Source organism: Rhipicephalus microplus, chromosome 9, assembly GCF_043290135.1.
Source record: "Rhipicephalus microplus isolate Deutch F79 chromosome 9, USDA_Rmic, whole genome shotgun sequence".
Taxonomy (NCBI): Eukaryota; Metazoa; Arthropoda; class Arachnida; order Ixodida; family Ixodidae; genus Rhipicephalus; species Rhipicephalus microplus.
The window spans coordinates 22,001,068-22,028,293 of NC_134708.1; the positions used below are offsets into that span (position 1 = coordinate 22,001,068).

General features: G+C 46.4%; 2 protein-coding genes across 3 annotated transcripts in view; one reads left to right on the plus strand and one right to left on the minus strand.

The window, feature by feature from the left end:
• The window catches only part of LOC119165617 (glutamate receptor ionotropic, kainate 5-like), a 199,057-nt gene that overhangs the window by 74,227 nt on the left and 97,604 nt on the right, over nt 1-27,226 (plus strand). The window lies entirely within an intron of this gene.
• LOC119163596 (uncharacterized) overlaps nt 1-27,226 on the minus strand; it is a 41,261-nt gene that overhangs the window by 7,516 nt on the left and 6,519 nt on the right. Inside the window, exons 5-18 of one of the 2 annotated variants that reach the window (XM_037415626.2) lie at nt 26,649-26,797; nt 24,116-24,215; nt 22,634-22,758; nt 21,713-21,859; nt 20,676-20,793; nt 19,188-19,354; nt 17,907-18,014; nt 12,893-12,979; nt 10,228-10,360; nt 5,423-5,535; nt 4,882-4,945; nt 4,400-4,514; nt 1,109-1,209; nt 353-474 (exon numbers count right to left, since the gene is read on the minus strand). In XM_037415626.2, the coding sequence (XP_037271523.2) occupies nt 353-474; nt 1,109-1,209; nt 4,400-4,514; nt 4,882-4,945; nt 5,423-5,535; nt 10,228-10,360; nt 12,893-12,979; nt 17,907-18,014; nt 19,188-19,354; nt 20,676-20,793; nt 21,713-21,859; nt 22,634-22,758; nt 24,116-24,215; nt 26,649-26,797 (1,649 nt within the window). The remainder of the gene's footprint in view (nt 1-352; nt 475-1,108; nt 1,210-4,399; nt 4,515-4,881; nt 4,946-5,422; nt 5,536-10,227; nt 10,361-12,892; nt 12,980-17,906; nt 18,015-19,187; nt 19,355-20,675; nt 20,794-21,712; nt 21,860-22,633; nt 22,759-24,115; nt 24,216-26,648; nt 26,798-27,226) is intronic. The other variant, XM_075873304.1, reaches the window with a different exon arrangement.

The window sequence follows — 27,226 nt, forward strand, 5'->3', positions numbered from 1 at the left end:
ACAGAATTTTACATAGATAGATGACTCAGGCGAATGATAAAAAGATAGAATGGTATAGAAACGGGATAGAAGGAGAAGAGCGGGACAGCTTATGCCAGGTGTTGGGTGTGCCAATATTTCTAAGGAATAAACAATGTCATCATTATCATAATAATTATCCCCGTGATCCAACTATAGGCCATCATGCCTGCATCTCCCACAAAAAAACTCTTGTCAGATTTCTCCCGAAGAAATTATCTACCAGTATTTCCTATACCTTTAGAAATTTTGCCTACATGTGAAACCTTGTCGACACGATACTGTCATTTTCTTCACACCTGTTAGGAAGAAAAAAAAACGAGGGTTGGATTACCACTACGCTTGTTCCAAGGTGCTGCACGATGAACTTGAATTCGCTGTTCAACAAGGCCTCTTCTAAGTCCTTGATTGCATCCCTGGTTAGCACGACGTTCCTTCGCAAGGAACGCTCTGTCTCTGAAAAAGAAAATATAGACAATGAATATATTGAAGGGGAATTCCCTAGCTACAAGGGAATGTCAGATAATGTGGTATATATGCATAAGTGAAGTTTTCGGAGGAGGAGTCAGACATATCTCAATGACACTAAAGCCGAAAAAAAAGTACTGTTCGCATTTTCATTATCAGCCGGTACTCTCTGATACTTGCTTGATGTATTTGTTGAATGTGTAGCATTTCTTTAAGCAAATATAACTGCTGCATAGAGTGCGGCAATAAAAGACAATTTGCACGGGACACGATCTCCTGTTACATCCTGGCGCACCTGAATAATATGCATTGACATTTTGTTTCTGTGAACATTTTTGTTCTTGGAACTCTTCTTCTGAGTGCGAAATTGTTTGCAATAAATAATAGACTAAGTGCGTTAGTGCTTGTCCTCATGCCTATTTGTATGGCATCGTCACAACCACTAAGCGAGAGAAGACGAGTAAACAAGATTAGCATATATATGTATCTATAGGCTTACGAGTTCTTTCATCTTCCCATATACGTCGGTAATGCATTCTATCTTTATCTAGATGTCATCACTGATTAATTCGTTATAGGCACATCAACCGGTCAATAAACACAGAAAAAAAAGTTCACTTACTCACGTAAGTATTACATTCAACGGAGTTCTCAAGCACTCCACCCGATTCCACGTCCTTCTTCGTCGTTGTGGCGCAGAACGACCCGCAGTAAGAGATCGCGCTGAAAAAAAGCGCAAACATGGCGTTTTTACAATTTGACAGATTGTTTATACTATGATCATACAAAGAAGAAAAAACTACCATGCAATCTGAACGGATAGTTAGCCGAAGCTTAAACGCGTGAGCCCTGGCGTTTTTCACGAGCTGCTTTCTTTCTCTCATTTTTTCTTTCCCCATAGCAGGGTAGATAACCGGGATAATATCATGGAAAGGTAGGCTAGTTGACAATTTATGATTGTTCAGCGAACTGGGAGTTCTTCTGATTAAGCGACTTGATTTCTGCTGTTTTGTTTCACACGAATTCAATCCCACGACCTGCGGGTCAGCAGCCGAGTGCCTTAGCCACTAGACCACATTGGCGGGTGGAACTGAAAGAAACAAATACCTTTAACAGAAGAAAAAGCGAGACAGGTCGTGTACTGATTGAGCTGTTTCATATCGACAGAAGTGGGAGTGATTGTATGAGCAACTTCTAAATTGCTATTTATAAAAGTGAATGAGTGTTTTTACACGAATTGTGCTAAAACACGGGCTTCAATAGCCGATTTTTTTTTTTTGCAGTTTGATCTGTTTGTGTGGAGATTCCCCTTTTTCAATTTTGGTCCTCTCTCAATCACACATACTTGCTAACCTGGGGTGAGAATAAAACAGTTGCAAGTTTGCGTAGGTGTTGTCAGCTCTTACTTTAGTGCGCAGTTTCTTTTTTTTTCGCAATCCGTCCTTTCTTGAAGAATGGACCAACTAGCTTCTGAACGTGGACAACGTGAGGCTTCATTTTGACATTGGATTTGTTGCCAAAGGGAAATAAAAGGCACCCGATTCGTGCTGTGCTCATTAATGTCCCCCCTTTTCACCATCTTCAACTGCAAGTGGCCCCTGATGTATTCCACCAGCTCGCAAGATGTCCCCATACACCCGTGGCTTAAGACCACTGGATTGATTGATTGATTGATTGATATGTAGGGTTTAACGTCCCAAAACCACTATATGATTATGAGAGACGCCGTAGTGGAGGACTCCGGAAATTTAGACAACCTGGGGTTCTTTAACGTGCACCCAAATCTGAGGACACGGGCCTACAACATTTCCGCCTCCATCGGAAATGCAGCCGCCGCAGCCGGAATTCGATCCCGCGACCTGCGGGTCAGCAGCCGCGTACCTTAGCCACTAGACCACCGCGGCGGCGCTGTCGCACCATCCACCATCCCCGAAAATTGAAGGCTAATTAAGAACACGCGAAGGACTTTATAGATAGAGCAATGAGGGCTGTGACGGCTATCATCCCTCGCTGCGCCTGCCGACAAAACCTGTCGAGAGACTAGTGCAGGCATGGTGACTCTTTTACCTAGCGTATGCTAGCATTACTCCATCACTGTATTTTCCGCGGACTCACGAACGGCCACATATTATTCTACTTCTTAGCCGTGTACAAGACTTGGAAGGGGAACAAGCAAGCTGGGAACGCAAGTAGGCAGCACTACCTTTGCTGAGCCCACACCTTGGTATTAGTGGGTCAATATAATTACTACTACTGTCCGTTCGGCTATATCTGCAAATAAAGCTGGTTACGTGTCCACTTTTCGCTACCATCACTGTTGTTCCAGGGAAACGCGCAGGCTTCGTTTGAATCACTGGAAGGTGAGTACACCGAACATTTATTTACGTCACTGCGTTGCCGTGATTACTCCTAGCCCGCGTTGCACACTGGGAGCACTGATGTGCGCCTGAAAACTGACGTCCCTCAAATGGTTTTCTCTCGGTAACAGAAACTAATCGTTAAGGTCGTGCTTAGGGTCACTAGATTCAATACTTATCTCCACTATATCGCTACGCTTATCACACCAATTAGACTCTGCCGAATGATAGGCTACTCGTGCTTAAGAGAAAGTGGCCTTCACAAGGTCATTTACGTTTCGTATAGGGATGGCCGACGATGCTCTCTCAAACGCCAGTGGTATACGAGGAGACATTCCAGCATATCTTCTGCGACAGTCCTCGCTACGCTGTGCAAAGACGGGATATTAGCAGCCGCCCGCCTTGCCAACATACCGACGTCAGGCAACCAAAGCATTGTTAAAATTCCTACGAACAACTGACTTTGATGGTGCCTTATACCACTCGAGACTGTCGCTCTGCTCGGTGACGCTGTATGTGTGCGCTCCCGCTCTTTCCCTCTTTCCACCAGCCCTCACTCTTTTTTTGATCTCCCCCATCCCTCCTCCATGTGCAGGGTATGCCTACTGGTTACGCCAAACTGGCTAACATCTTTGCGTCTCCTCTGTGTCTTGTTTTACAGCGAAATATGTTACGAGATCGCAACAGAGGCCGTGTTCGCCGTAGTTGTGCGCCGCCGCCGCCGGCGGCGTCCGTAAACACTATCACGTGAAATAAAAAAAAACTTAGTATATAAAAACTTCATGGGCACAATGGAATTCGAACCAGGGTCCCCTGCGTGTCTAGTATTCAACCATACACATAACCACGCTGGCGCATCAAACTTCGTTGCAAAATGGCCTTAGACAGGCTTGATGTCGAAAAAAAATCGCGTTAGGTATGAGTAGTAAAACATTTTAGAACATCAAAGGACAAACCAGACGTGACGATGCGGAATGCGTAATAGGTGCATCGTCGAATGCTCCAAGCCATTACAAAAGCTTCAGACATAATTCTTCATCGTCTTCAGCCACAGCATAAAGAAAAGTTGCTCAGGATTCCATTCCAAGAGTGTAGCGAGCACCAAGCTCTTCCGAAGAATGACGAGGCATGGCATAGTGAGTGCCTTCGTACTAGACAAAACTTATGAAAACTTATAGCATAGTGGGTACCTAGCAAGTGTGATTGTAGCAGTTACCCAAAAGAGTGCTTAAAAAAAGGCTCTGAGAGGTCGCTCTTCCAGCTTTTGCTGAGACTGGGCTGTGCGTTCCGCGCAGGCCTTGCGGTATTTTCTTCCTTCCTATCACTAAAGTTACACCTTGATCACTATATGTTGCTTTCACTGTTTTTGCGCTTTAAATATAATCACTGCCAAGCATACATATCTTGCATAGAAGTTCAACGCCAAAGGGTGGCGAAAAATTGACTGAATGCCTGACAATGCAAAAGTCTACGCCCAGACCATGATCCTGCAGAGCACTGAGCATCTCTATGTAAAACTTTGTATTGACTTGGATATCAGAGGTTCAACGCCTCACCTGCACTCTTTATATTGGTTTGACGAACACGTTTCGAGGCAGTCGTCCAGCGTGATTACCCCTTCGGACCAATCCGGTTCCATGACTTTCTTGTTCTGGATCTCCTTGTAGTCAGCTGCACCGAGAATGGATTTACGATTGTCTAGTCACTCTGACGCGTCGTTAAACAGGCTGACAAGCTATACGATATTTAAAAGTAAATTTTTTGTAACACATGCGTACTCTCTAATTTGTAAATGTAATGAGATGCACATCTTTTATGCACACAATAAAGGGAACGCTAGATGCTGAAATGGCGCCAGCTGTATTTTATAGAGTTGGATCGACCTGACACATCCCTGTCATCATGCTTACATTCAAGAGGAGCAAATTGCATGCAGCATATTGAAATATTGGTCGTATCCCATTACTATGAAAGAAAGCAATATATAAAGGCGCGACCGGTTAACTAATGTATGCGGATTGTGAGGAGCCTCACAGACCTGAAATTAATGGATGTCCCAGAATGAGCACAGTGATGTAGACCATGTTTTCGGTGAAGTCAATCTGTAAAATAAATAAAAAGTACATAAATAAAACGCCGTATAGTTGGAATGTGTGTCTTGCGCCAACGATTCTTCTGTGCAATATATTACTCTTATGAAGGGTAATAAATCATCTGCCTGCCTGCATATTAACCATCTCACTGACTGCTTTCTATCTCTCAAGCGTCAGCACACAGCACAAACTTCTCCGACAGCACAAGAAAAGAAAAAAAAAAAAGTCGCACCAAGCTTTAGCATACAATACGCCCTCTCTCTGTCCTACATTTTTTTTTTAAATTCTGCTTGTCGATATATGCGTGCACACATATAAATGCACGCACAAACATACAATTTTCCGGCTTTGCAAGGGTGGACAAGTCATACGCTCGCTGCGTCGTTGCACGTCTGTTCCTATTGTGCCAGTTGAACGGGAACTGCACAAATCGCACGGTAACGTACTTAAACATAATGTAGCTGAGCTACAAGTGTTCCCACTTACCATGACGTCAGGAGTCCGCAGAGGTGACAGTTTCGTGACGCGTTGCAGCTCAGCCAGAAATCTGCGCTCAATGTTGCCACGGTTCATAGTCAAGAAGAGCATGTTCTTCGACACTGCGAAGCAAGAATGGAACACAGAGAAACAAGAATATAGAAACGTACAGATACTTCAGAAACCTTAGTGGGTACACAACCACGTGCGATAAGTGAGTAAAGATAGTTACAAGAAAGGAGATCTCAGTTCTATGATGGATTCATCATGCTGTCTAGCCTTCATCGCCTCTTATTGGTTAAGCCTCAGGCCCTCCAGTCTCGGGAAGGTCCTTGGCCCACGGTCTACGCATGCCTTAAAAAAGTGGGCATTATTGGCTGTAGAAGAATCCACTGATGGGCTAGCTGATATACATATCTTGACATGAGCTTCAGCCTATCCAGTCTACCAAGGTCTGTATCCAGTTTGTCAAGATTTGTATCCAGTCTGTAGAGACATGTCTCAAGACATATATGTCTTGATACATGTTTTTATATGAGCGCCACTCTATGTTGTTTAATGTTGTTTATGGGCAATCCCTTCGTCTTCGTTTCAATGATTTGCTCATGCTTAGATAATTGGATACCACTTCTTGACGGGAGTGATATCCTTGAAAATTACTGACCAAAGTTTCTGGTACGAAGCAAACGCTCATCGCGCATCTATGTGCAGTATTATGTGCCAACATATACCATGGACAAGTGACCGCATTTTATGTCTGAACTAAAGAAGAATATTTTTCGAAGGGCTCTGTTCTTTATTAGGCCCAACCAGATGAATCGTATTTTTGTGGTCTGTATTTTATGTCGGCTTCTACTGTTGCATGAGTGGACTATCTGCTTGTCAGATGTTTTTGTGTCGACTAACTTATACCACCAGACAATGAAAACGACTTTATGTGGTCCTCGTCATGCCTGTGGCCTTTGCTAAACTACTTCTGGTGAAAATCAGTGGCTAGCGCTATGAAAAGGCGTTACCGTCTCCAACATGAAAACTATTTTTTTTCCGCGCACCTTCAGTCACCGTCGAACCTACTGCTTTTGATAGGGTTCAGAAACTCATGTTCGTCACCGACAAAACTTATTGCGAATGTTATATTTGGTGATAAGCTTCGATTAACGTCTTGCTTCCGTTCTGTTTTGATCTCTGTACGTACCCCCCCCCCCCCCGCCCCCGACGTGTTTACCCCACGTACTCCATCCCACCGGGGTCAGACCCCCGTTTACCTTACTTAGTTTACGTGCATCCTCTTTTCATTGACCACTATTATAAGGTGTCGTTCTAAGTCAGGCTTTGCGTCTTTGCATTAACACCAACAGCTCTGCCAGTATTTTAAAAAAACAAAGTATTCGTTCAAGTTAATAGGCTAGATTTTAGTCCTAAATGGTCTCTAAAGCAGCTTTGGTATTCTTTAACGTTTAAAAAAAACAAAACAAGAGTTGCGATATTGAATTCCGGTTGCGGGGACTGCATATTAAATAGAAGCGGATATGTTTCAGGCCAGTGTACTTAGATTTAGGTGCCCGTTAAAGAAACCCAGGCGGTCGAAATTTCTGTGGCCCTCCCCTACGTGCGTCGCTCATAATGATATGGTGGTTTCGGGACGTTAAACCTTATATATTAGTATCAACATTTCAAGAAAACGCACCCATCGTGTTCAGAATGCCGTCGCGACTAGCGATGCCTAACACGGCAGTGCTACGAGCCACGGGTGATACACAAAATAGAAAAAAAAAAGATAAATATTGCACCATCTCCCACTAAATAAACCCGTGAGCAGCATGCGAAATGCGCATGGGTCGACTTAAAGTTCCCTTCATTACGGGCACCCTGCCCGATGTTAACGCGTCCTTGCGAGCGGAGCACACCATGAATTCGCTGTAGTTTCTGTTGCTGTTATTCGCCCCGAACTCTTGTTGTAGTACGCCACGCGTGTTCATCGCGATGCCTCGATTGATTGATTGATTTGTGGGGTTTAACGTCCCAAAACCACGATATGATTATGAGAGACGCCGTAGTGGAGGGCTCCGGAAATTTTGACCACCTGGGGTTCTTTAACGTGCACCCAAATCTGAGCACACGGGCCTACAACATTTCCGCCTCCATCGGAAATGCAGCCGCCGCAGCAGGGATATCGCCATGCCTCGAGAAAGTACGCGGGTTCATCGGGCGCCTGCAGAATCTCGTTCCCAGACACCATAGAGTTTCGCACAATAATGCCAGACACCGTAACGTGATTGCATGGAGAGTGTAAAGGGGAGAGGCCACAGCGTCTTACCCAAGAAGGTTTAAAAAAAAATGGCTGGAGTGGAAATTCTCGCTCACGAGTGAAGCCGTGCCAACCGTAAGACGGCGGCTGTGGTGGTCATCTTACTAGGGGCATGCTGAGCTGTTGGCGTTCGGCGATGTGTGGTGTTTCGAAAAAAAAAAGTGGCTAACGATTGATAGTACTTCGTACTCTACTATAGGAGAACATAAAGCCGTCCCGAACAACGCACAAACAGCCGTAATCTGTGTTTACAAAAAAGGGGTAACAATTTAGAGCATTTGGTACTCTACTATGGTAGAGCACTAGGCCGTCCCTTCAACATGATCCAAAGATCATCTGGAATCTGTGTGTTTAGAAAAATTTGTTAACGATTTAGAGTACGAGGTACTTTATTATGGGAGGGCATACAGCCGTCCCGTGGGCCTCGAAACCAGCCTAGTTGTTCAGGAACCAACTAACCAACCAACACGCCCTATAAAAGAAGCGTTTTGTTCGCACGCCCAACGAGTTTAACGTGGCAACCTTTACGGGTCGGATACTGCCCAAAGTGCGTCTTTGTGTTACTAGTTTTCTTTAGTAATCCTCGAATTCAAGGCAAATTCGATTGGAGATTAAATCACCGATACTAGACTCCGTGGATCGTTTCTTTGAAAACAACTACCTTTTAATGTATAATCAACGTGGCCTTTAGACTAACAAATCAAAGCCCCCTTGATGTCTTAGTGGGCACCACCAGGAAAATGCATAGTTCCGAGATCTTTTGAGGGCAAAAGATGGATTCACTACTGCTGGCAAAGCATTGCGGGAACGTCCACTCCAGCAATTTTGTTTGTAAACCTCCTTGGTCTTACCCAGCTCCTTACACAGTCCGGAACACGGTAGCTCGTGAGGGCGTTCTGGCAGTGCTCTGGCATTGCATTCGGCCAGCTGTAGCGCATGCGCCGTAAGGGTGGTCGCGCCCACGGTTGCGCCGCACACCACCAGACTGAACTCCACCAGAAGCTGCTTCGCCTATAAAATGGCTCCGTACTCCCATCTGGGTCTTTCGGTTTCCCCGGCGTTGGCAGTGACGTCAGGAAAGTGCGTCTCGTCGCGTTAGCGACAACCACAACGTCTTTGTCAGTATGTCATCCGCCACGGTGGATCAGTGGCCACAGTGCTCGGCTGCTGACACAGAGGTCATGTGTTCGAGGTCATGTGACAGAGGTCGAGGATCGAGGACACAGAGGTCATGTGACACAGAGGTCATGTGACATAGAGGCCTTGGTGGTCGCATTTCTATGAAGGCGAAACGGTAAAAGGCCGGTGTACTGTGCGATTCCAGTGCATGTCAAAGAACACATGATGGCCAATATTTCTAGGAGCCCTACACTACGGCGTCCCTCATATTCGTATCTTGGTTTTGAGACGTGAAATCCCAGATATAATTATCAGAACATCTTTGTCCGCGGCAGATATGCACCTGCTCCTTGCTCTTCCTCCTCGCACGGCGAGGATGAGCAAATTGCGAATAATGGAGTGTAGAGAACCATACAGTTTCCTAATGTACACTAGAAGGAACTCTCCATGGCGCTAATGTCTATGGGAGCTGCCATGCACGGCGCTTCAGCGAGCATGGGAATGATGGGTAGTGCACACATTTGTCTAATACTCGTACTTCTGGCCTGCTTTTTGGCTCCGTGTGTGTTTGTGTGGCTTGGAGCTGTTTTTCTTACGAAACAAATATGAGCAAATGTTCAGCGGTTGCGCTTCACCATATTATTCTTTTAGACTTGCTTTTCCAAATCGGGTCACAAAGTTCGAAAGGGTTGAAGCTTCCTTTCAAAACAAAACCCAAACACAGCAATAAACGAAGCCGGAAGTACGATCCACCACCCGCAAGTACGAAGATTAGGCAAAGGTGTGTACTACCCATCATTTCCATGGTCGCTGAACGATCGCAGCGCCAGAGTTCCCCTATAGGTAATTTTAGGAAACTCTATGTAGAGAACAACAGAGCGAGACGCGTGAGAGGTGCGTTTCGATAATCGGACGAACGTAACTCTACTACCATGACATCATTTAAAAAAATTCTCTTGGCTTCGAGTTTTATGTAGACTCGTGCACAACTGCAACAACCCAGCTGAGGTCGACCTCGGGTGGTTTAAGGGCCCGTGTAGAATTGTAATAGCGTGACGTACAAGTGCGTGCGCAAGTCTGTCTTATCATCGTCATCCATTACTCTGTTTCCTGCCAGGCCCCGCCTATCCCAGTGCAGAAAGTAATCTCTGTCTCTCTGCCTTGTTCTTTGATGACTGAAGCACGATCCTTATTTGTTTCTTCGGGTTCTCTACTTTGTTTTCGTCCTTTTTCCCTTTGTGTGGCAAGAGTACATTATTACTAATACCTAGAACTGTTCACGAATGGCTTCAGAAATGAATGAATGAACGAACGAACGAACGAACGAACGAACGAACGAACGAACGAACGAACGAATGAATGAATGAATGAAGTGTGGCGGTGTTACCAGGGAAGCCAAGTTGCACCCAGGTGTAGTCCGAGTCCTCTTCGTTGTAGCAGTTCTTCACGTTCAACTTCTTGTTCAGGTCTCTCATCTCGGTCGTAATGTCGTGGATGTTTGCGAAGAAGTAGAAGTACGGCTGCGCGAAGGAAATGTGAAATAGAATTTTCGTAAGAGAGGAACAGCCAAAATATCAGCTAATGCTTGTATTGTGCTATTAATTCGTTACTGACGCAAGTCAGCGCTCGTGTGTGTCGTGTCTGTTCTCTGCGGGGCGGCGGCTTGTGTGTTTGCGCTGTTAATCTCAGTTCAGGAATAGGTACCAAATAGACCTAAATGAGGCTTTATTCACACCGATATTTGAGTGTGACTTTGCTATGCCGTAGAAACCTCCTGTATACAGGGGCAGCCCTGCACAAGTGTGTCGACGCTTAGTAAACGCTCATAAGATAACGAAATGACAAGGTGGGTAAGCTGCTGGTTGGTTTTTGGAAGAAAAACAGCGCACGCACACACGCACACGCACACGCACACACGCACACACGCACACGCACACACGCGCACACATACACGCACGCGCACACGCGCACACGCGCACACATACGCGCACGCACACACATACACGCACGCGCACACATACGTGCACGCGCACACACACGCGCACACACACACACGCGCACACACACACACGCGCACACACACACGCGCGCACACACACGCACGCACACACACGCACGCACGCACACACACGCACGCACACACACGCACGCACATGCACGCACGCACGCACATGCACGCACGCGCGCACACACACGCACGCGCACACACACGCACGCGCACACACACACATACATACGCGCACGCGCACGCGCACGCACACGCACACGCGCGCGCACGCGCACGCGCACGCGCACGCACACACGCGCGCACGCGCACACACGCACACGCGCACACGCACACGCGCACACGCACGCGCACACACGCGCGCACGCGCACACGCGCACACGCACGCGCACACGCGCACACGCGCACACGCGCACACGCGCACACGCGCACACGCGCGCACGCACACACATACACGCACGCGCACACATACACGCACGCGCACACGCGCACACGCGCACACATACGCGCACGCACACACATACACGCACGCGCACACATACGTGCACGCGCACACATACGCGCACACACACACATACACGCGCACACACACATACACGCGCACACACACATACACACGCACACACACATACACACGCACACACACATACACGCACACACACACACAAACAAAGAAACGTATACAAAAAAGAGAGAGAAGGCATACGCAGCGCTACTCTCACAACTGAAAAGTTTTGTTTATTTCATTTAATTTATTGAGGCTATGGGGCCTAGAACAGGCATTACATAGGGGGGAATACAATATATAGTACAACCTAATATGGAAGAAGCAAACAGGCAAAAAGAAAAAAGTTCAATAACAAGCACACATAAATGCAAACGCAGTTCAGTAACACAAGGTCGAGTAGCATGTAATAGTTGCGATCACTGAGTATATGACAGGGAATATTTATGATAATATGTTTAATATATTATACGAATATATGATCAATAAATATAGTATACGCTCTTGAGGGCTTGTTCTTTGATTTATGCAAAAAAATTGTAAAAGAATGTTGTGTAAAAAGTTTTGGAGTTTCCAAGGCAAAATAGGTGTAAACGATCTATTGTGTAAATATAAAAAATATACTGTGCAATAATACTTCTATGTAAACTAAGCCATAGGATGTCACTGACCATTTTCGTAACTGTAAAGCTAGCTTTCCTGCTATGCAGTTTTCCCTACTATTGGCGGCTAGCCACTTTCTGCAAACAGAGTGTCCAAGCACAGTTTACTTGCACCAAAACATGGAAAATGTAGGTTTAACTATCTCGACATTACTGCACATAATAGACGAGCCCCAACGGGTTTAACTATAGGAACTGGTCTTCATTTGAAGAAGGACAGGTGCCGCCATTAGTAGGGCAAAGATGCAGTGCCAAGAAGCGCACTTGCAAAATATGAAAAGCTGCCTCTTCCACCATCGGCGGCGGCCATGTTGTGATGGCGTGTGTGACGTCATGTGCACCATGGAGCAGAATTGTTGTCTTCTATCAAAGTTTCTGCCATTGTAAATCATCCAATTCAAACGCCAGTCTGAGAAAAAAAAATGTGGAATATCTCGATAGCACTCGCATCTGATCATGAAACAAAACCTTTCTGCGGAATGCGTACGCTCACATGACAAGCAGCTTGTTACGTCACGGCTCGCGAATGCGTCAGTGTTGGCCGACTGTCATACCACTCACGTGATTACTAAAAAATATTCAATTATTCAGTGATCAAACAAATGCGTTTAAATTTTGCCTGGTTACTTGTGAATGCACAGTGATTAATCTACACAACACAGATTGCGACCGAAAATCGGGTGTCATGGCCATGTAAGGCTTCACAGCGATTAAGTTGAACTATAGTCAATGGACTGGCTCACGCTTTGCCTTAATTATAGTTTTGCGCCATAATTTTTCACGTCCTTCTCAGATAATTATAAGGCAGAAGTTCAGGGGAAAGTGGTAGCTGAAACAAGCCCTATTTTGTGAATCTAAATTGCTGCGAAATTTTCCGTACCTGAGTCATCTTGTTAACGTAGGCATACATGGCGACACGGATCGGCAGATTCCTTTGATTGACCGATGTGTCCATGATTGCGTCCTCCTGAAGTGAGAGAAAAAACATGAGAGGGAGGAGTGCTTCATAGCTGAAAGAAATTCTGGCGTTGCCATCTTCTACCACTACTGTGACAGTCATGCACACGTGCGCCAGATTGGGGGCAACGCCCCTCGGCATAGAATGTATATATGAGAGCGCTATCGTTCAATAAACGTGCTTTCGACGCACATGACCCGTGCAAGCCACATGGTGTCAGAAGTGGTCGGACCGCAGCCGATACACGCAGCCGGCGAACGAACAGCGGACGCGTAGCAAGCCAACAGGGGCGGCTCGGAGGTCCCAACCAGCTACAAGCATGCAGAACGGGGAACAGCGCCAGCAGGCCAGCGGACCAGTCACCACGCTATTGCCACCGCCGAAAGCCCTGGACACCACAGGAGACGTATGGCGAAGCTGGAAGACATGGCGGCAAGAGTTCGAGCTCTTCGCAACGGCAACATACCTGAACCAGCAACCGAAAGAGGTACAGGCAGCCACCTTTCTTATGATTATCGGAGAGGACGCACGCAAGACGTACAGCACTCTTGATTTTGCAACTGACGAAGAGAAGTCGGACGTAGAAGTACTGAAAATGAAGTTTGAGGCATTTTACAAACCAGCTCTAAACTTAGCCTACCATGAGTTCCGCTTTGGAAAGTGCGACCAAAAGGACGGTGAAAGTTTCAATGACTGGCTGACAGACCTCAGAGTGCTAGCAAAAAGCTGCGAGTTTGGGCAGCTTGAAGAGCGTATGCTGAGAAGCCGTATTATTCTCGGAATTAGAGATAAAAAGCTGCAAGAAAAGCTAATCTCCGAAAATGCTTCTTTCACGAAGACCGTAGAAATGTGTCGCTCTCGTGAACATGGCAAAGAACAGTGTGAAGAGATACAGGCGCGCCCGAAAAGCGATTACGCAGCCGAGATGAACGCGCTATCTGAAGCGAAAGGTCAGCGTTGTACAAAGTGCGCAAAGGTTCATCAGACCGACCGTGTGTGCCCAGCAAAGGGACGCACGTGCAGGAAATGCGGTGGCAGAAATCACTTTGCGATAGCCTGCAAGAAGATGCAAAAAAGATTTCATTCGAAAGAGCACGCAGTAGCATCTGTCGATGCAGAAGAAGGCGATTTCTGGTTAGAAACGCTATCGCATGCCCGTGGGAAAGACGACCGCTGGACGGCTACCGTTGAGATAGAAGGAAAGCCTATTTTTTGCAAGTTAGACACAGGCGCAACATGCTCGGTTATAGCACGCAGCCAGCTGCAGAAAATAACAAACAAGCAGCCACTTGATTGCAACGTTGTTTTAAACACATTTTTTGGCTTCCAGAAAAAAGCTTGGCTTGCTCCAACGTGTCTGCTCTGTCGACCAAATAGAGCTTTACGGCACTGCCAAGCCTTACGAAGACGTGTTTGAAGGTCTGGGTCAACTGGAGGGTATTGTCTACCATCTAAAGCTCAAGCCCGGGTCCCAGGGAGTAGTGAAACCAGCACGGCGGATTCCAATAGCATTGCAAAGCAAGGTGAAAGCTGAGCTCGACCGCATGGAGACTGCTGGAGTCATCGTGAAAGTGACCGAGCCGACAGAGTGGGCCAGCAACATGGTCGTTGTTACAAAAGGAGAGAAGGTACGCATTTGTCTTGATCCTTCCGACCTAAACAAAGCTCTGCTTCGCGAGCACTATCCAATGCCAACATTGGAAGACATAGCACCTTCGATAAGTGGGGCCCAGTACTTTACAACTTTGGACGCAGCCTCCGGTTTCTGGCAAATCAAGCTGGATAAAGAAAGCTCTAAGATTTGCACTATGTGCACTCCATACGGCCGTTATAGATTTTTGCGCATGCCCTTTGGAATCTCGTCGGCGCCGGAAATATTTCAGCGGGCCATGCACCGCGTGCTAGAAGGCCTCGAAGGCGTAGCGGTTGTCATGGACGACATTCTAGTGTGGGGCCGATCAAGAGAGCAGCATGATGCAAACCTTGAACACGTCCTACGACGTTGCCGAGAGTACAAACTGAAATTGAACAGAAAGAAATGCCGTTTTTTACAGGAGTCCGTCCGGTACTTGGGACACATTTTGACGCGCGACGGCCTGAGCCTGGATCCACAGCGGCTAGAAGACATCTTGCAAGTCCAGACGCCAAGCAACCAGAAAGAGCTGCAGACGTTCCTGGGCATGGTAAATTTTGTCTCTCGCTTTATTCCGAATATGTCGGACCTAACAGCACCACTTCGAGAATTACTAAAGAAGAATGTCGCGTGGCTTTGGGAGGACCGCCAAGATGCAAGCTTCAAGGCTCTGAAGGAAGCGCTTGCGACAGCCCCTGTACTAAGCTACTACGAGAAGGGGAAACCAATCAGGCTGTCGGTAGATGCCAGTCAGAACGGAGTTGGCGCAGTGATCATACAGGACGGGCATCCACTAGCGTATTCGTCGCGTTCCTTGACAGAAACACAGCAAAGGTACGCCCAGATCGAAAAGGAGATGCTGGCAATTGTCCACGGCTGTGAAAGATTCCGCGACTATCTTTTCGGGCAGCCTGAAGTTGTGGTAGAATCCGATCACAAGCCACTAGAAATTATATTTAAGAAGCCGTTATGCCAATGTCCTCTAAGGCTTCAGCGCATGCGCCTCAGCTTGCAGAGGTACCCGATAGTCGTCAAATACACACCTGGAAAACAGCTGTTTGTTGCTGACGCTTTATCACGGTCCCCGAGCCAAGCAATATTGAAAGAACAGTGCCTGAATTATCAGTTGAACACCATTGCTTGCCTGCAGGTTTCAGACAGACGGCTGAGCCAAGTTCTACAAGAGACCGACCAGGACCCTGTGATGGTGAAACTTCGACAGTACGCAAGCAGTCAGTGGCCGGAGAGCAAAGCTGACGTCAGCAGCGAGCTACGATGCTACTGGAGCTTCCGCGACGAGCTGCATACGCAAGATGGCCTTGTATTCAGGAGCAACCGCCTCATCATTCCGGCCAAGATGCGCAGCGAAGTTCTTGCCTGCCTTCATGCAGCGCATGGGGGAGCAGAAAAAATGAAAGCACGTGCTCGAGCTGTACTTTTTTGGCCTTCTATAAACAGCGATCTAGAGGAAGTTGCTCGACGCTGTGAGACCTGCCAAAAGCACAAGCCACGAAATCGGCGCTTGCCATTGATGAACCATGAAATTCCTAGCCTACCCTGGGAAGTTGTGGGAGCCGACATATGCTATCACAATGCTACCGAGTACTTGGTGGTTGTTGACTTTTATTCTTTCTTTTTCGAAATCAGGCCCGTGAAGACGACAGCCGACAAGGTGATTGCTGCCTTCGCAGACATATTCGCCACTCATGGCTTCCCGCAGCGCCTATGCACGGACAATGGACCGCCATTCAGCAGCCAGGACTTTCGTGAATTTGTCGGTAAGATTAGCTTGCACCATGTTCGCTCCAGCCCCTATCACCCTCGATCAAACGGAATGGCTGAACGTGCGGTGCAAGAAGCCAAAAAATTGCTGAAGAGGTATCGGTACGGCACAGTGGATTTTTGTGCTGCATTGCTTGAATGGAGAAACACTCCTCGCGATTCCTATTTGAAATCTCCAATGCAGAGACTCATGGGCCGAAATGCGAGGACGCTGCTGCCAGTCACGGAAACCCACCTGCGACCGCAGACCATACCGCCAGAGGAGGTTCAACGGCGGCTCCACGTCATCAGAAGTAGACAACGTTCCTACTACAACAGGGGTACAAGGCCGCTACCAGGACTTCCTGAGGGCTCCCGCGTCACAGTGTACAACGTACCATCAAAGACCTGGTCCCCTGCTACGGTTATCAAGCCTGCCAACAGTCCGAGAGCCTACATTGTTGAGACCGAAGATGGACTCCAGTTGCAGCGCACCAGAGAACATCTCCGTCTGGCCCCCACTCCACTGGTGCCCCCCACACAAGAACATCAAGCTGACGTGGGCCCCGCCGAGCCACAACTACGCAGAAGCGAACGCAATCGCCGGCCACCGCAAAGATACCCCATGCCGGAACTTTAGTCTTTTTTGTTTAAGAAGGGAGATGTGACAGTCATGCACACGTGCGCCAGATTGGGGGCAACGCCCCTCGGCATAGAATGTATATATGAGAGCGCTATCGTTCAATAAACGTGCTTTCGACGCACATGACCCGTGCAAGCCACAACTACCACAATCAAGGTGTCAGCGTGGCCGGTAACCAGTAAAACCTCTGAATAAAATCAGGGGCTTTAGCAGCGAGGGAGGAGGGGGAAAGGGGGTCGTGAAGCGTTTGTACTCCGACGCTTGCCAGGGTCGAAGCCAATTAGGAAGACAGAAATTAGCACCCTTTTCCTCTTCTTCAAAAACCACTTGCTTACAACGTAGGCCAAAATATTAACTCAACCAACAGCCATCACTGTCCCTCACACAAAGATTTCGCATAAACGCTCCATCCGATGGCACTTATTGCTCCGTTGGCCATCCGATGGCACTAGCTTGGGCTAGTTGGTATGGCATGACGATAGTTATAGCGCGAGAACAAAACGACGACACAGAGACAAGAAGGACGCGAAAGACACGAGCGCTCGTGTCTTTCGTGTCCTTCTTGTCTCTGTGTCGTCGTTTTGTTCTCGCGCTATAACTATCGTCATCGTTTATCTAACGTTTCAGATAGATGGCTTTGCCATACTATCACACGCTTGTATCGCTAGTTTTAGGTCGCAAACTTGGCCTTGTGAATTTAATCGGGAATTCAGAAGTCTCCTTCAGTCAAACGTATTTTTTTTAGGTATTAACGATGAACCTTTCAGCGTCGAGCGAAGCGGCGAGCGAAGGCAAGACAGCATACAGGTGAACCAGGCAGGAAGACATCGGGGCAGGGCATCAGGAATGGTCATTATTGGCATGGCATGCTTCAGAAACACACGTTTGAGTGATCTTACCGCAAGAAAGCTGTAGATCAGCACAGCGTACATAAGGTGAGCACCCCCCACTGGCATTGGATCCGTCACCAACTCGTAGGTGTGCACGGGCATTCCACGGACGGTTTGCTGTCAATCATATAATATTCATTAGTTAATTAATTACAATATCAATCAGCGGCGTAACGAAATGATGGCAGCGTTATAATGACAATAAACTGTGTATTTTATACAATCCGTAACATCAATACTTGGCTGTGTGTGAGCAGTTCAAACCGCTTGTGATTGCACTGTTTGTGCGAGGCTCTTCCATGGCTTTGCAAATGTGGTGGACATGTTTTTTCTTCTAATGGATGCTCGCATACATTGTCCTGAATCAGAATCGTTGCGCTGTCTTATGAGGAGGCCGCCACGTTTGTCGCGTTTATTTTCCGTCGCTTCGAACTTGACCTTTCCACCAAAGTATATACTGACGGAATCGTGCCGCAATACGTGCCGCCGTCTAATTTTGCATGACTCCGCCAGAGCTCGCTAAGATGACCTGAAAATTACTGAAGATAGCCCAGGTCATCATCATCATCATCATCATCGTCGTCGTCATTGTCGTCGTCGTCGTCATCGTCGTCGTCATTGTCAGTCATAATCATTGTCATCACCACTACCATCATTATCATCATAATTACCACCATTATCAATGTAATTATCATCATTATCAGCATAACTAGAATTATCATCATTGCCATTATCATTGTCATCATCACTATTGTCATTGCTATCATCATTGTGATTAACATTTTCATCATCACCATCGTCATCATCATCATCAACAACATATTGAATGATGGTAAATGGCAATCACTAACGCAACCTTAATATAGTATGGCACAAATCCAAGAGAGAAGAGTTAGGCCAGGTCAACAATTGTTGGTCATCGTTGGTCATCGTTGGTTAATAATTGTTTTTTTTGTAACATAATAGTAATAACGTAAATCGAAATGAAATAAAGTGCACTAAAGATCACCTGTTTCGCTGATGGAATCCAAACGCTCAATTTCCAAATTTGAATAAAATTTTCCTTCGGATCCCATCGTCGAAAAGCACGCCTTTCGGTTCACTTTAATGCATTTCAACTTACGCCAGTTCTTGTATTGTACAGTTAAATACAACAATTAATGTCCCCAATGCTTTCCATGCCCCAATTTTTTGTCGTGTTCATTTGATTGTGTCGTACCTTTTTTTTCCTTTCTACCACAATAAAACACGAGCTGGCTAAGTTTCGCGTTTTCTAACTCTCACACTCACAATGCCGAGGTAGCTTGCTTTCTTGAGTACGTCGTACGTGGGCAGTATGGTGTCCATCATGTTGACCTCATTTTTGTCCGGAAGTTTAATCACGGGTCGGACGTTGTCCTGCGCGTCTACCTTGCACCCGTACGTTCCGCTGCGGTCGACGTAGCTGTAGGTGTGACCTGCAAGTAAGCGATGATTTCACGCAAGTTGTCCGAGGTCTTAGACCCGCCCCGCCGCGGTGGTCTATATAGTGGCTAAGGTACTCGGCTGCTGACCCACAGGACGCGGGATTGAATCCCGGCTCCGGCGGCTGCATTTTCGATGGAGGCGGAAATGTTGTAGGCCCGTGTACTCAGATTTGGGTGCGCGTTAAAGAACCCCAGGTGGTCGAAATTTCCGGAGCCCTCCACTACGGCGTCTCTCATAATCAAATGGTGGTTTTGGGACGTAAAACCCCACATATCATCAAATCGAGGTCTTAGACCCAACGAACTTAGGTCTGCTAGTACTGGTGTCGCGCGGGTTCTTTTGGTTACCATCGGTATCGATTCGGTTCGGATTTTTTTGTCGCAATCAATGATCAACGTAGCTACTCGGCGCAATCTAATCAAGATCGAGCTTGACGCAGGCATCAGTCCAATCGTGATCCGGAAGCCACGTCTCGATTCGCAGATCGTGATCGCCTTGATCCCGATCGGGCCTGATGGTGATTAAGGGGTGACCGTGTAACAGTACCTGATGCGGATTGAGTCTATTCTAGGTTTGCCCTGATCGCCATCGAAGTCAACCGTGTGACACCGGTATAGGAGAAGTGAAATCTCGGGCATCGACTTGGTCGCACATACATCATACGTGCGAGAAATCGTAACGTACGTTTCGTACGTTATGATTTTGCAAGTGCTACAGTTGCACCGAAGTTTGATATACAGCATACATTTGTGACAATCGCGAACAAGGACACGAGAGGATCAAATGAAAATCGCTGCTGCTAAAAGTTGTTTTGTTATCGTGTGATTTACTTTATAGTATTATCACCATGAATGTCAATTTGGAAGTTGCACAGGATAATAGTAATTGCTGGTGGTTTACGTCCCAAAAATTACGAAATGATTTTGAGGGAGGCAGCTGTAGAGAGCTCCAGAGATTTAGACCATCTGATGTTATTATACGCGGGCAGGCCTTTAGCATTTTGCCTTCATCGAAATTCGACCACCGCGGCAGGCATTCGATGCCGCTAACTTCGGGCTCAGTAATCGAGCACCAACGACAATAAAAAAAGGGTTGATATGGGCCAAGGAAACTTGTGGCTTTAATTGAGCCAGAGGCCCTCGTCGCGTCGTGAGGGAGTTCCCAGGGCTCTAGAAGAATTTACATTTCCCCCATAGGCGTGCGTAATGAAGGGAGTAGAGGGGGGTGTTTAAAACTTTGCAACCCTTCACCCCGCTAATGAAAAGCGAGCAACGAGGACGTTCATGCTTATGCCTGAACGATCGCTCTTACCATTGGCGTAGTCGTAGATCCACTGCAAGTTCGCGATGGAAGATCCAGCGTTCTTCTTAGCCGCCGTCCAGTCTGCGCCGATTACACTCAGGATACTGTCCCGGTCATCTCGTATCACCTTAATAAAAAGAGGAATTGGCAGAGAAATTTGTCAACTGTGAAGAAAACTTTCTGCCGATGCAAGATGGTAGACCTGCGGGTTGCATGTGGCATGAGCTGGAGAAGGAGGAGAGAAGAGGCACTCCGTATGGACTCCACAGTCACTATTTTCAATCAGGGAGATATGTACAAAGATTACAGGGGTCTAAAAGTCTCTAACGCTTGAGGAAACAACTGGACGCAGAGTGCGTCTTTGCACATACGAACACGTAGGCATTCATAATCACTCTTTACACATGAGCGAACAATGTCAAATGCACTCAAATGAAGACAGAGTAAAGAAACCACAAGCCGAATCTTACAAGAAACTACTGCAACATGGTAAAAAGTTAACTGAAAAAGTCAACCCTAATACACTCTTTAATATGACCCGAAGGCGAAAAAGCCACCTTCGTTTTCTTCTCAGTGGATGTATTGATTCTGCCCCATCACTCATTGAAGGCTTTCCGCCACATGACGTAATAATATATTGCCTCGAAGATTGGAGACCTTGTAAGCTTTCTGCACCTTACCTGGTTTTGGACTGCCTTCAAGATCAGAGGTGTTTCAGGCTTTCTGCGGCTTACTTGATTTTGCACTGCTTTCAAGATCGGAAGCGTTTTACGCTCTCTGCACCTTACCGGGTTTTGCACTGCCTTCGTGATCAGAACACCTCCGAGCAAGTGACGATGCCATGTAATGACGTTATCACGTGATAATGTCTCTTTTTTTTTTTGCATCACTCATGTAGACGCCGATGATATACGTCGGGCGATTTTCGCGTTTCATGCGACGTTAGGCTTTCGCCTCAACAACACACTGGAATGCCAATATAACATAAAAAAACATAACAAACAAACGAGGTAGAATTTCTGGTGAGCGAAACACTCTTAACTTACTTCTAAATGTGATATATAGTGGTCCGGGCCAAGCAGCGTGGGATTGGAGAAAGCCATCTCGACGTGAAACTCAAGGTCCAGGTTCGAGAAATTTGGTGGCATCGGAAGATCTTTAGCCAGGCGTTTGCATCCCATTCCAGTTGGTATCTTGCACAGACAGGGGGAAAAAAGATTAGAACAAAGGGAAATGCAGAAAGAGGAAGACGGATAAAGTTTCATTACTGAACTGACTTGATGATCGATAAGGGGGGGGGGGGGGGGTTAACGTCCCAAGACCTCCATATGATTATGAAAGACGCCATAGCGGAGGGCTGCGGAAATTTTGACCACCTGGTTCATTACTGAACTTAACATGGCAAGACAAGGAATGACAAAAAAAAAAAAACGAGATGAAAGAGAACATGGATATACTACAATGCTGAAAAGTTTTGTCCGGTTCCTGCCATTTGAGTGGTAGTCGCCAGCCTGCTATTACCTTTTTCTTACAACAGCCGCCGCCTCCACCACCACTACCACTGCTGCTGCTGCCGATACTACTACTACTACTACTACTACTACTACTACTACTACTACTACTACTACTACTACTACTACCACCCAAGGGAGTGGTTTCATTGATTCCTGGCGTTGGTGACCGCATTTTGATGAAGTCGAAGTGCAAAACACCACCCGTGTGACTAGATTTAGGAGCCCAATGAAGAAACCCAGCTGTTCGATATTATTCCGCACTCCCATATGCCACGGTGCCAATGATTATTATATCGCAATTTTGGCACGTAAATGCTACTACTACTTGCAGTAACAATTATAATTATAAAAGAAAAATGTGCACTGTAATTAACAGAAAGATGATTTTAGAAGAAAACTGCACAGAAGCGCAAGCAGCGCCATTGTTCCTACATATCAGTGAAAGTGCCTTACCTTCAATACGTCATCGTCGTCGTTCACGTAAGGTTGCATCATCATGATATCGATAGTATGCGGTCCAGTGGTAATCCTGAGAGGCAAGGACTTTTCCGTACCGTAGCCCATTTCCCAGATGGCGTCTGAAATGAGGCACGACACGTACTGACGTGAGCAAAATGAGCTGGAACACTGAATCCACTTTTTTATAATGAGCGATTACGTGTAACGTACCGATATGAATGTGACTTATTATTGCATTGCAACAAATACATTTACGTGTGAGTACTTAGTGACATGACCGCTTTTGCACGTGTTGAACACGTTTAGGTGCTGTTGCCTTTAAAATGCAATTTCGGTATTCCTGCCCATATTGATCATGACAGTACGTTGTAAAGTTGATGTGGTGTAGCATGAAAGGGTGAGCTATGGATGATGAGAGGCGGGTCAGTAAACTGTAGACAAACAGTTGAGCATGAAATCTAAACAGTTGAGCATGCTGCTACCGGCATCATTTCCCTAAAAGTGTAGTATCAAGCGTATTGTAAATGTATTGTAAAAGTAGGAAGCGTAAAACAAGTGCCACCCGCCTATTCTTACCTACGTCACTGAATAAGACAGGAGAGACCCCGCCCAGATGACCGAAGCGGGACCGCTGTTTGACTTCACAACAAGAAATCGTCCCACTTATGTACTTTAGTGACGTTCTCCGACAACGGTGTTACATTCAATCCAGTTTATGACACTAAAGAAAAACAATGATTTGACTTAAATTGATAAACTGCACTCTCAGAACTGCAATGCCATAAGTTTCACTGTCATACGTTCGTTATTTGCGAAAAAAAAATCGAGGTTAAAGTTTTATTTTTAAATTTCGCGCCCAAATCTCCACGCAGGACGTAAGAAGTTTGCAAAATCTATTTGTCGTATTTTCGCGACATTGGCTCCATGAAATTTTTTTGAACTGTCTTTACTAGGTCCACGACCCTTATCGATGACAATGATTTTCAATTTTATCGATTAGAAGCTACGTAAGACCCAGTATATGCCTTCAAAATTTTTGACGTCACGGTGTTTAGTTCGGAAATCTCAAGGTGGCATCTTCCCTCCCCCCCATTTTCGCGTGTTTTTTCGTCTACCGAAGCGTCGTGCCGTGGTAATAGTGGTGTTCTCAGGATTGTGAAATTGTACCACGGAATTGTACTTTACTACTTGCTTGCCATACTCAAAAAATTGTTTTGCTCTTTAGTGCTCCTTGAAGCGTGCGTTCATTGGTGCAGACCTTTGCACATCCGTCTTTGAGGTAGAGATGTAGACAAACACGCCTTCCGAAAGTTGTGCTCGGCTGTAGTTCGTCAACAGCCCACCTTGAAAATTGTGTCGCTGACCTCGTTCTGAATACTGGGCCAATGTATACGTCACCAGGCTTCATGCACCGCATCACGAATCTTCGAAGCAGGGACACATTCACTCATTCGTTAAAAAAAAAATAAAGGTCACCTGCAAACCAAACCCGCGTCGGCTCGTTGTCTCCAGGGTAGCAGGCTGCCCACTGCATGCTTTTAATCCCTCGTATTGGCTCAGCCGGACCTTGGTAATACTGCGCAGATTGCGTCCGTCCGAGTTAAAATTATGACAGCGCTACGTAGGTTTTAATAATATTATTAATAATAATTAAAAGAAAACACTAGCGCAATAAGCTTGTGCCCTCGTCCGAAAGTAGCTATAGCCGTTCTTTGACGATTTCCACGCTTTCGTACGACATCATTTCCTTACGATATAAGAAGAGGGGTTGTAGTTCGCCATGTGGGTTCTGTACACCAGTGGGATTATTGGTGACATTTTTTTTCGGAAAATATAACGAACACGTCAATGAAGCGACTTGCTAAGAAGGGTTGTTTTGTTCGACAGATGTGCATTAATGAAATGTGATCAGCCAGTGTCACGGACGCCACGAAAACCATCATAAAACGAAACTGTAAGCGCACCAGTGTCTGTGATTGGCTCGCAGGATAACGTGGCATCGTAAGTAATAATAATAATAATAATAATAATAATAATAATAATAATAATAATAATAATAATAATAATAATAATAATAATAATAATAATAATAATAATAATAATAATAATAATAATAATAATAATAATCCATAGTTTTCTTCCATAGTATGATGGAGGTCAGCTGCAGGTAAAAGCTGTTAACGAGCTTATGGCGCGACAAAAAAAAAAAAAAAAACACGAAAGAAGGCTTTGCGCTTGCCCTTCTTTCGTGTTTCTTTCGCGCCATAAGCTCGTTAAGAATGAACCAAGTTGCCCAACAAGTCACTCAGGTAAAAGCTGCTCTCCGAAAGAGACAGCTTGACGAAGTCCCACAGCTAGAACGCGCACTGTTGCGCCTCATTGGTCTAGATGACCAGAAGTTGCTTCATCATGGCACACTTCCATCATTTCTTTTCGAAGAGAGGCGGGCACGACGAGCAAGTGCGGGTTGCCGGTTGGTGAGAAGTTTTTCTCATAGAAAACATCGTTTCGCAAGCAAGAAGATGGCAGTCCTCTAGAAAATAACCTGGTGGCACTGGTGGAGGAGCTGGAGTCTGCAACCTGATGCAGGACACTCTTGCTCGGACCCGTTGACCTCTCGCACCCGTTCACCTAGTCCAGAGACTCAGCCCCTCGTCACGACTACGGCTCGCCGATTCAGTCGGCGCCTACTAGGCCCAAGTCTGGAGTCCGCACATGTTCCGCCTCTTTCCATTTTGGCAGCTATACGACATCCTCGGTTATCCTTCCATCGCAGACCACTCTCTCCTCGCAGGTGACTCTTGAACATCCTCGCGTTCCTGAAGTTTTCGTGGGGGAGAGTACGAGGATGTCGAGGACTGGCTCGAACAGTTCCAACGGGTCGCTGTATCCAACAACTGGAGTGAACACCAGAAACTTGGCCATGCACATTTCGCACTGGAAGGTAGCACTTGCACGTGGTACGAGAACCACGAGGCTACTTTCTAATATTGGGAGGATTTCCGTCGAAAGCTCCTCGCCACACTTTTGAACTCGGACCAACGGGATCGCGCACAGCAAGTGATTGAGGACCGCGTGCAAAAACCCAATGAAACAGCCGCCATGTACGCAGAGAGTATGATCCGTCTGTTTCGACGAGCTGACCCTGACATGCCCGAGGCGAAGAAGGTGCGTCACCTAATGCAAAGATTCAAAGAACCAGTGTTTGCGGGCCTCGTACGAAATCCACCTACAACAGTAGATGAGTTTATAACAGAGGCGACTGTCATCCAGCGCACACTGCAACAAAGATGCCGACAGTTTGACCACCTGCCGAACCACACGGCAGTAAGTGCTGCAGCTCAGAACATTGTCGTCTGCAAAAGTTCCCCGCGACAAATAATTAAGTAAATACTGCGTGATGAACTTCGGGCCCTCTGCGTTCCCCCTACCCAGCACCTACACCATTGTCACGGCGTCAAAACAGAGGTCTTGCCGCAGAGATTGAGACACCACAAGCAGGTCGGTTTTTTAATAGAACGCGCTAGCGAGCTCTTCTTTTTCGTCCATTTCATAGTCCTTCATGGCACATGCACAACTGCCATCGTGTTTCTTGAGCAAGCCCGTCACAATATTACATGTTGTATTGTGAAGCCTTTACACAGGACGCGTGTGTTCGTAGAGCGTAAAAGTTGTTTTCACTGCATTTCCAAGCAGAGGAAGGCATTTATAAGCATTTATAAGCATTTATAAGCATTTATAAGCAGACGCGTGGCGCTGTGGCAGAACACCGCGCAAACGGTCTGGGTTTGATCGTCACGTGGTCCCGAAAATTATTATTTATTTAATTTGCATCTTTCTCCGCAATTCTATATGTCCCGCAGAAGATGACAATTTTTCGCTCGCAACCAACAGCGCCCACGTCGACACCGACGCTGACACCGCGATTTTTCCGAAATAAGTTCCTTGATGCTGTGGCGTTAAAACATGTTCGGTACTTTCGACATTGTGACTGCGTTACGTTGCTTACCAGTTCTTTGCTCTGGGCTAGCCAAGCCCTCGCGAATAGCGCGGAAGGACCCAGGATCGTAAAATTCTGACGCCAGTTTCGCCACCGAAGAACGAGCGATCTGACGGGATCGGGCGGATTCTGCACATCCATCACCTTGCAAGAACCTCCTGAAAAACAGAAGACGGGCAGAAATAAAGCTCTAAAGGCAAATAAACTCTAAAGCTCCAAAGGCAAATAAACTCTAAAGCTCTAAAGGCAAATATTAAGACAGCATGGATTGTAGAAATGACGTTCCAAAATCTTCGTATTCCCTGTTTTGCGCAAGGAAGTGCTTGCTGTGCAATAAAAACTACGTCTTAGCGGTGCATGCCACAGGCGCGATTCGAACCACGTGATCGGGTTTATAATGTAGCTTTCACGATGTGCCCTTTGCTGTGTGTACTTTAGAGCCGGCACAGCAGAGCAACACTTTTAGGGGAGCACAGATAGATAGATATGTGGAATTTAACATCCCCAAACCACCGTATGATTATGAGAGACGCCGTAGTGGAGGGCTCCGGAAATTTAGACCACCTGGGGTTCTTTAACGTGCACCC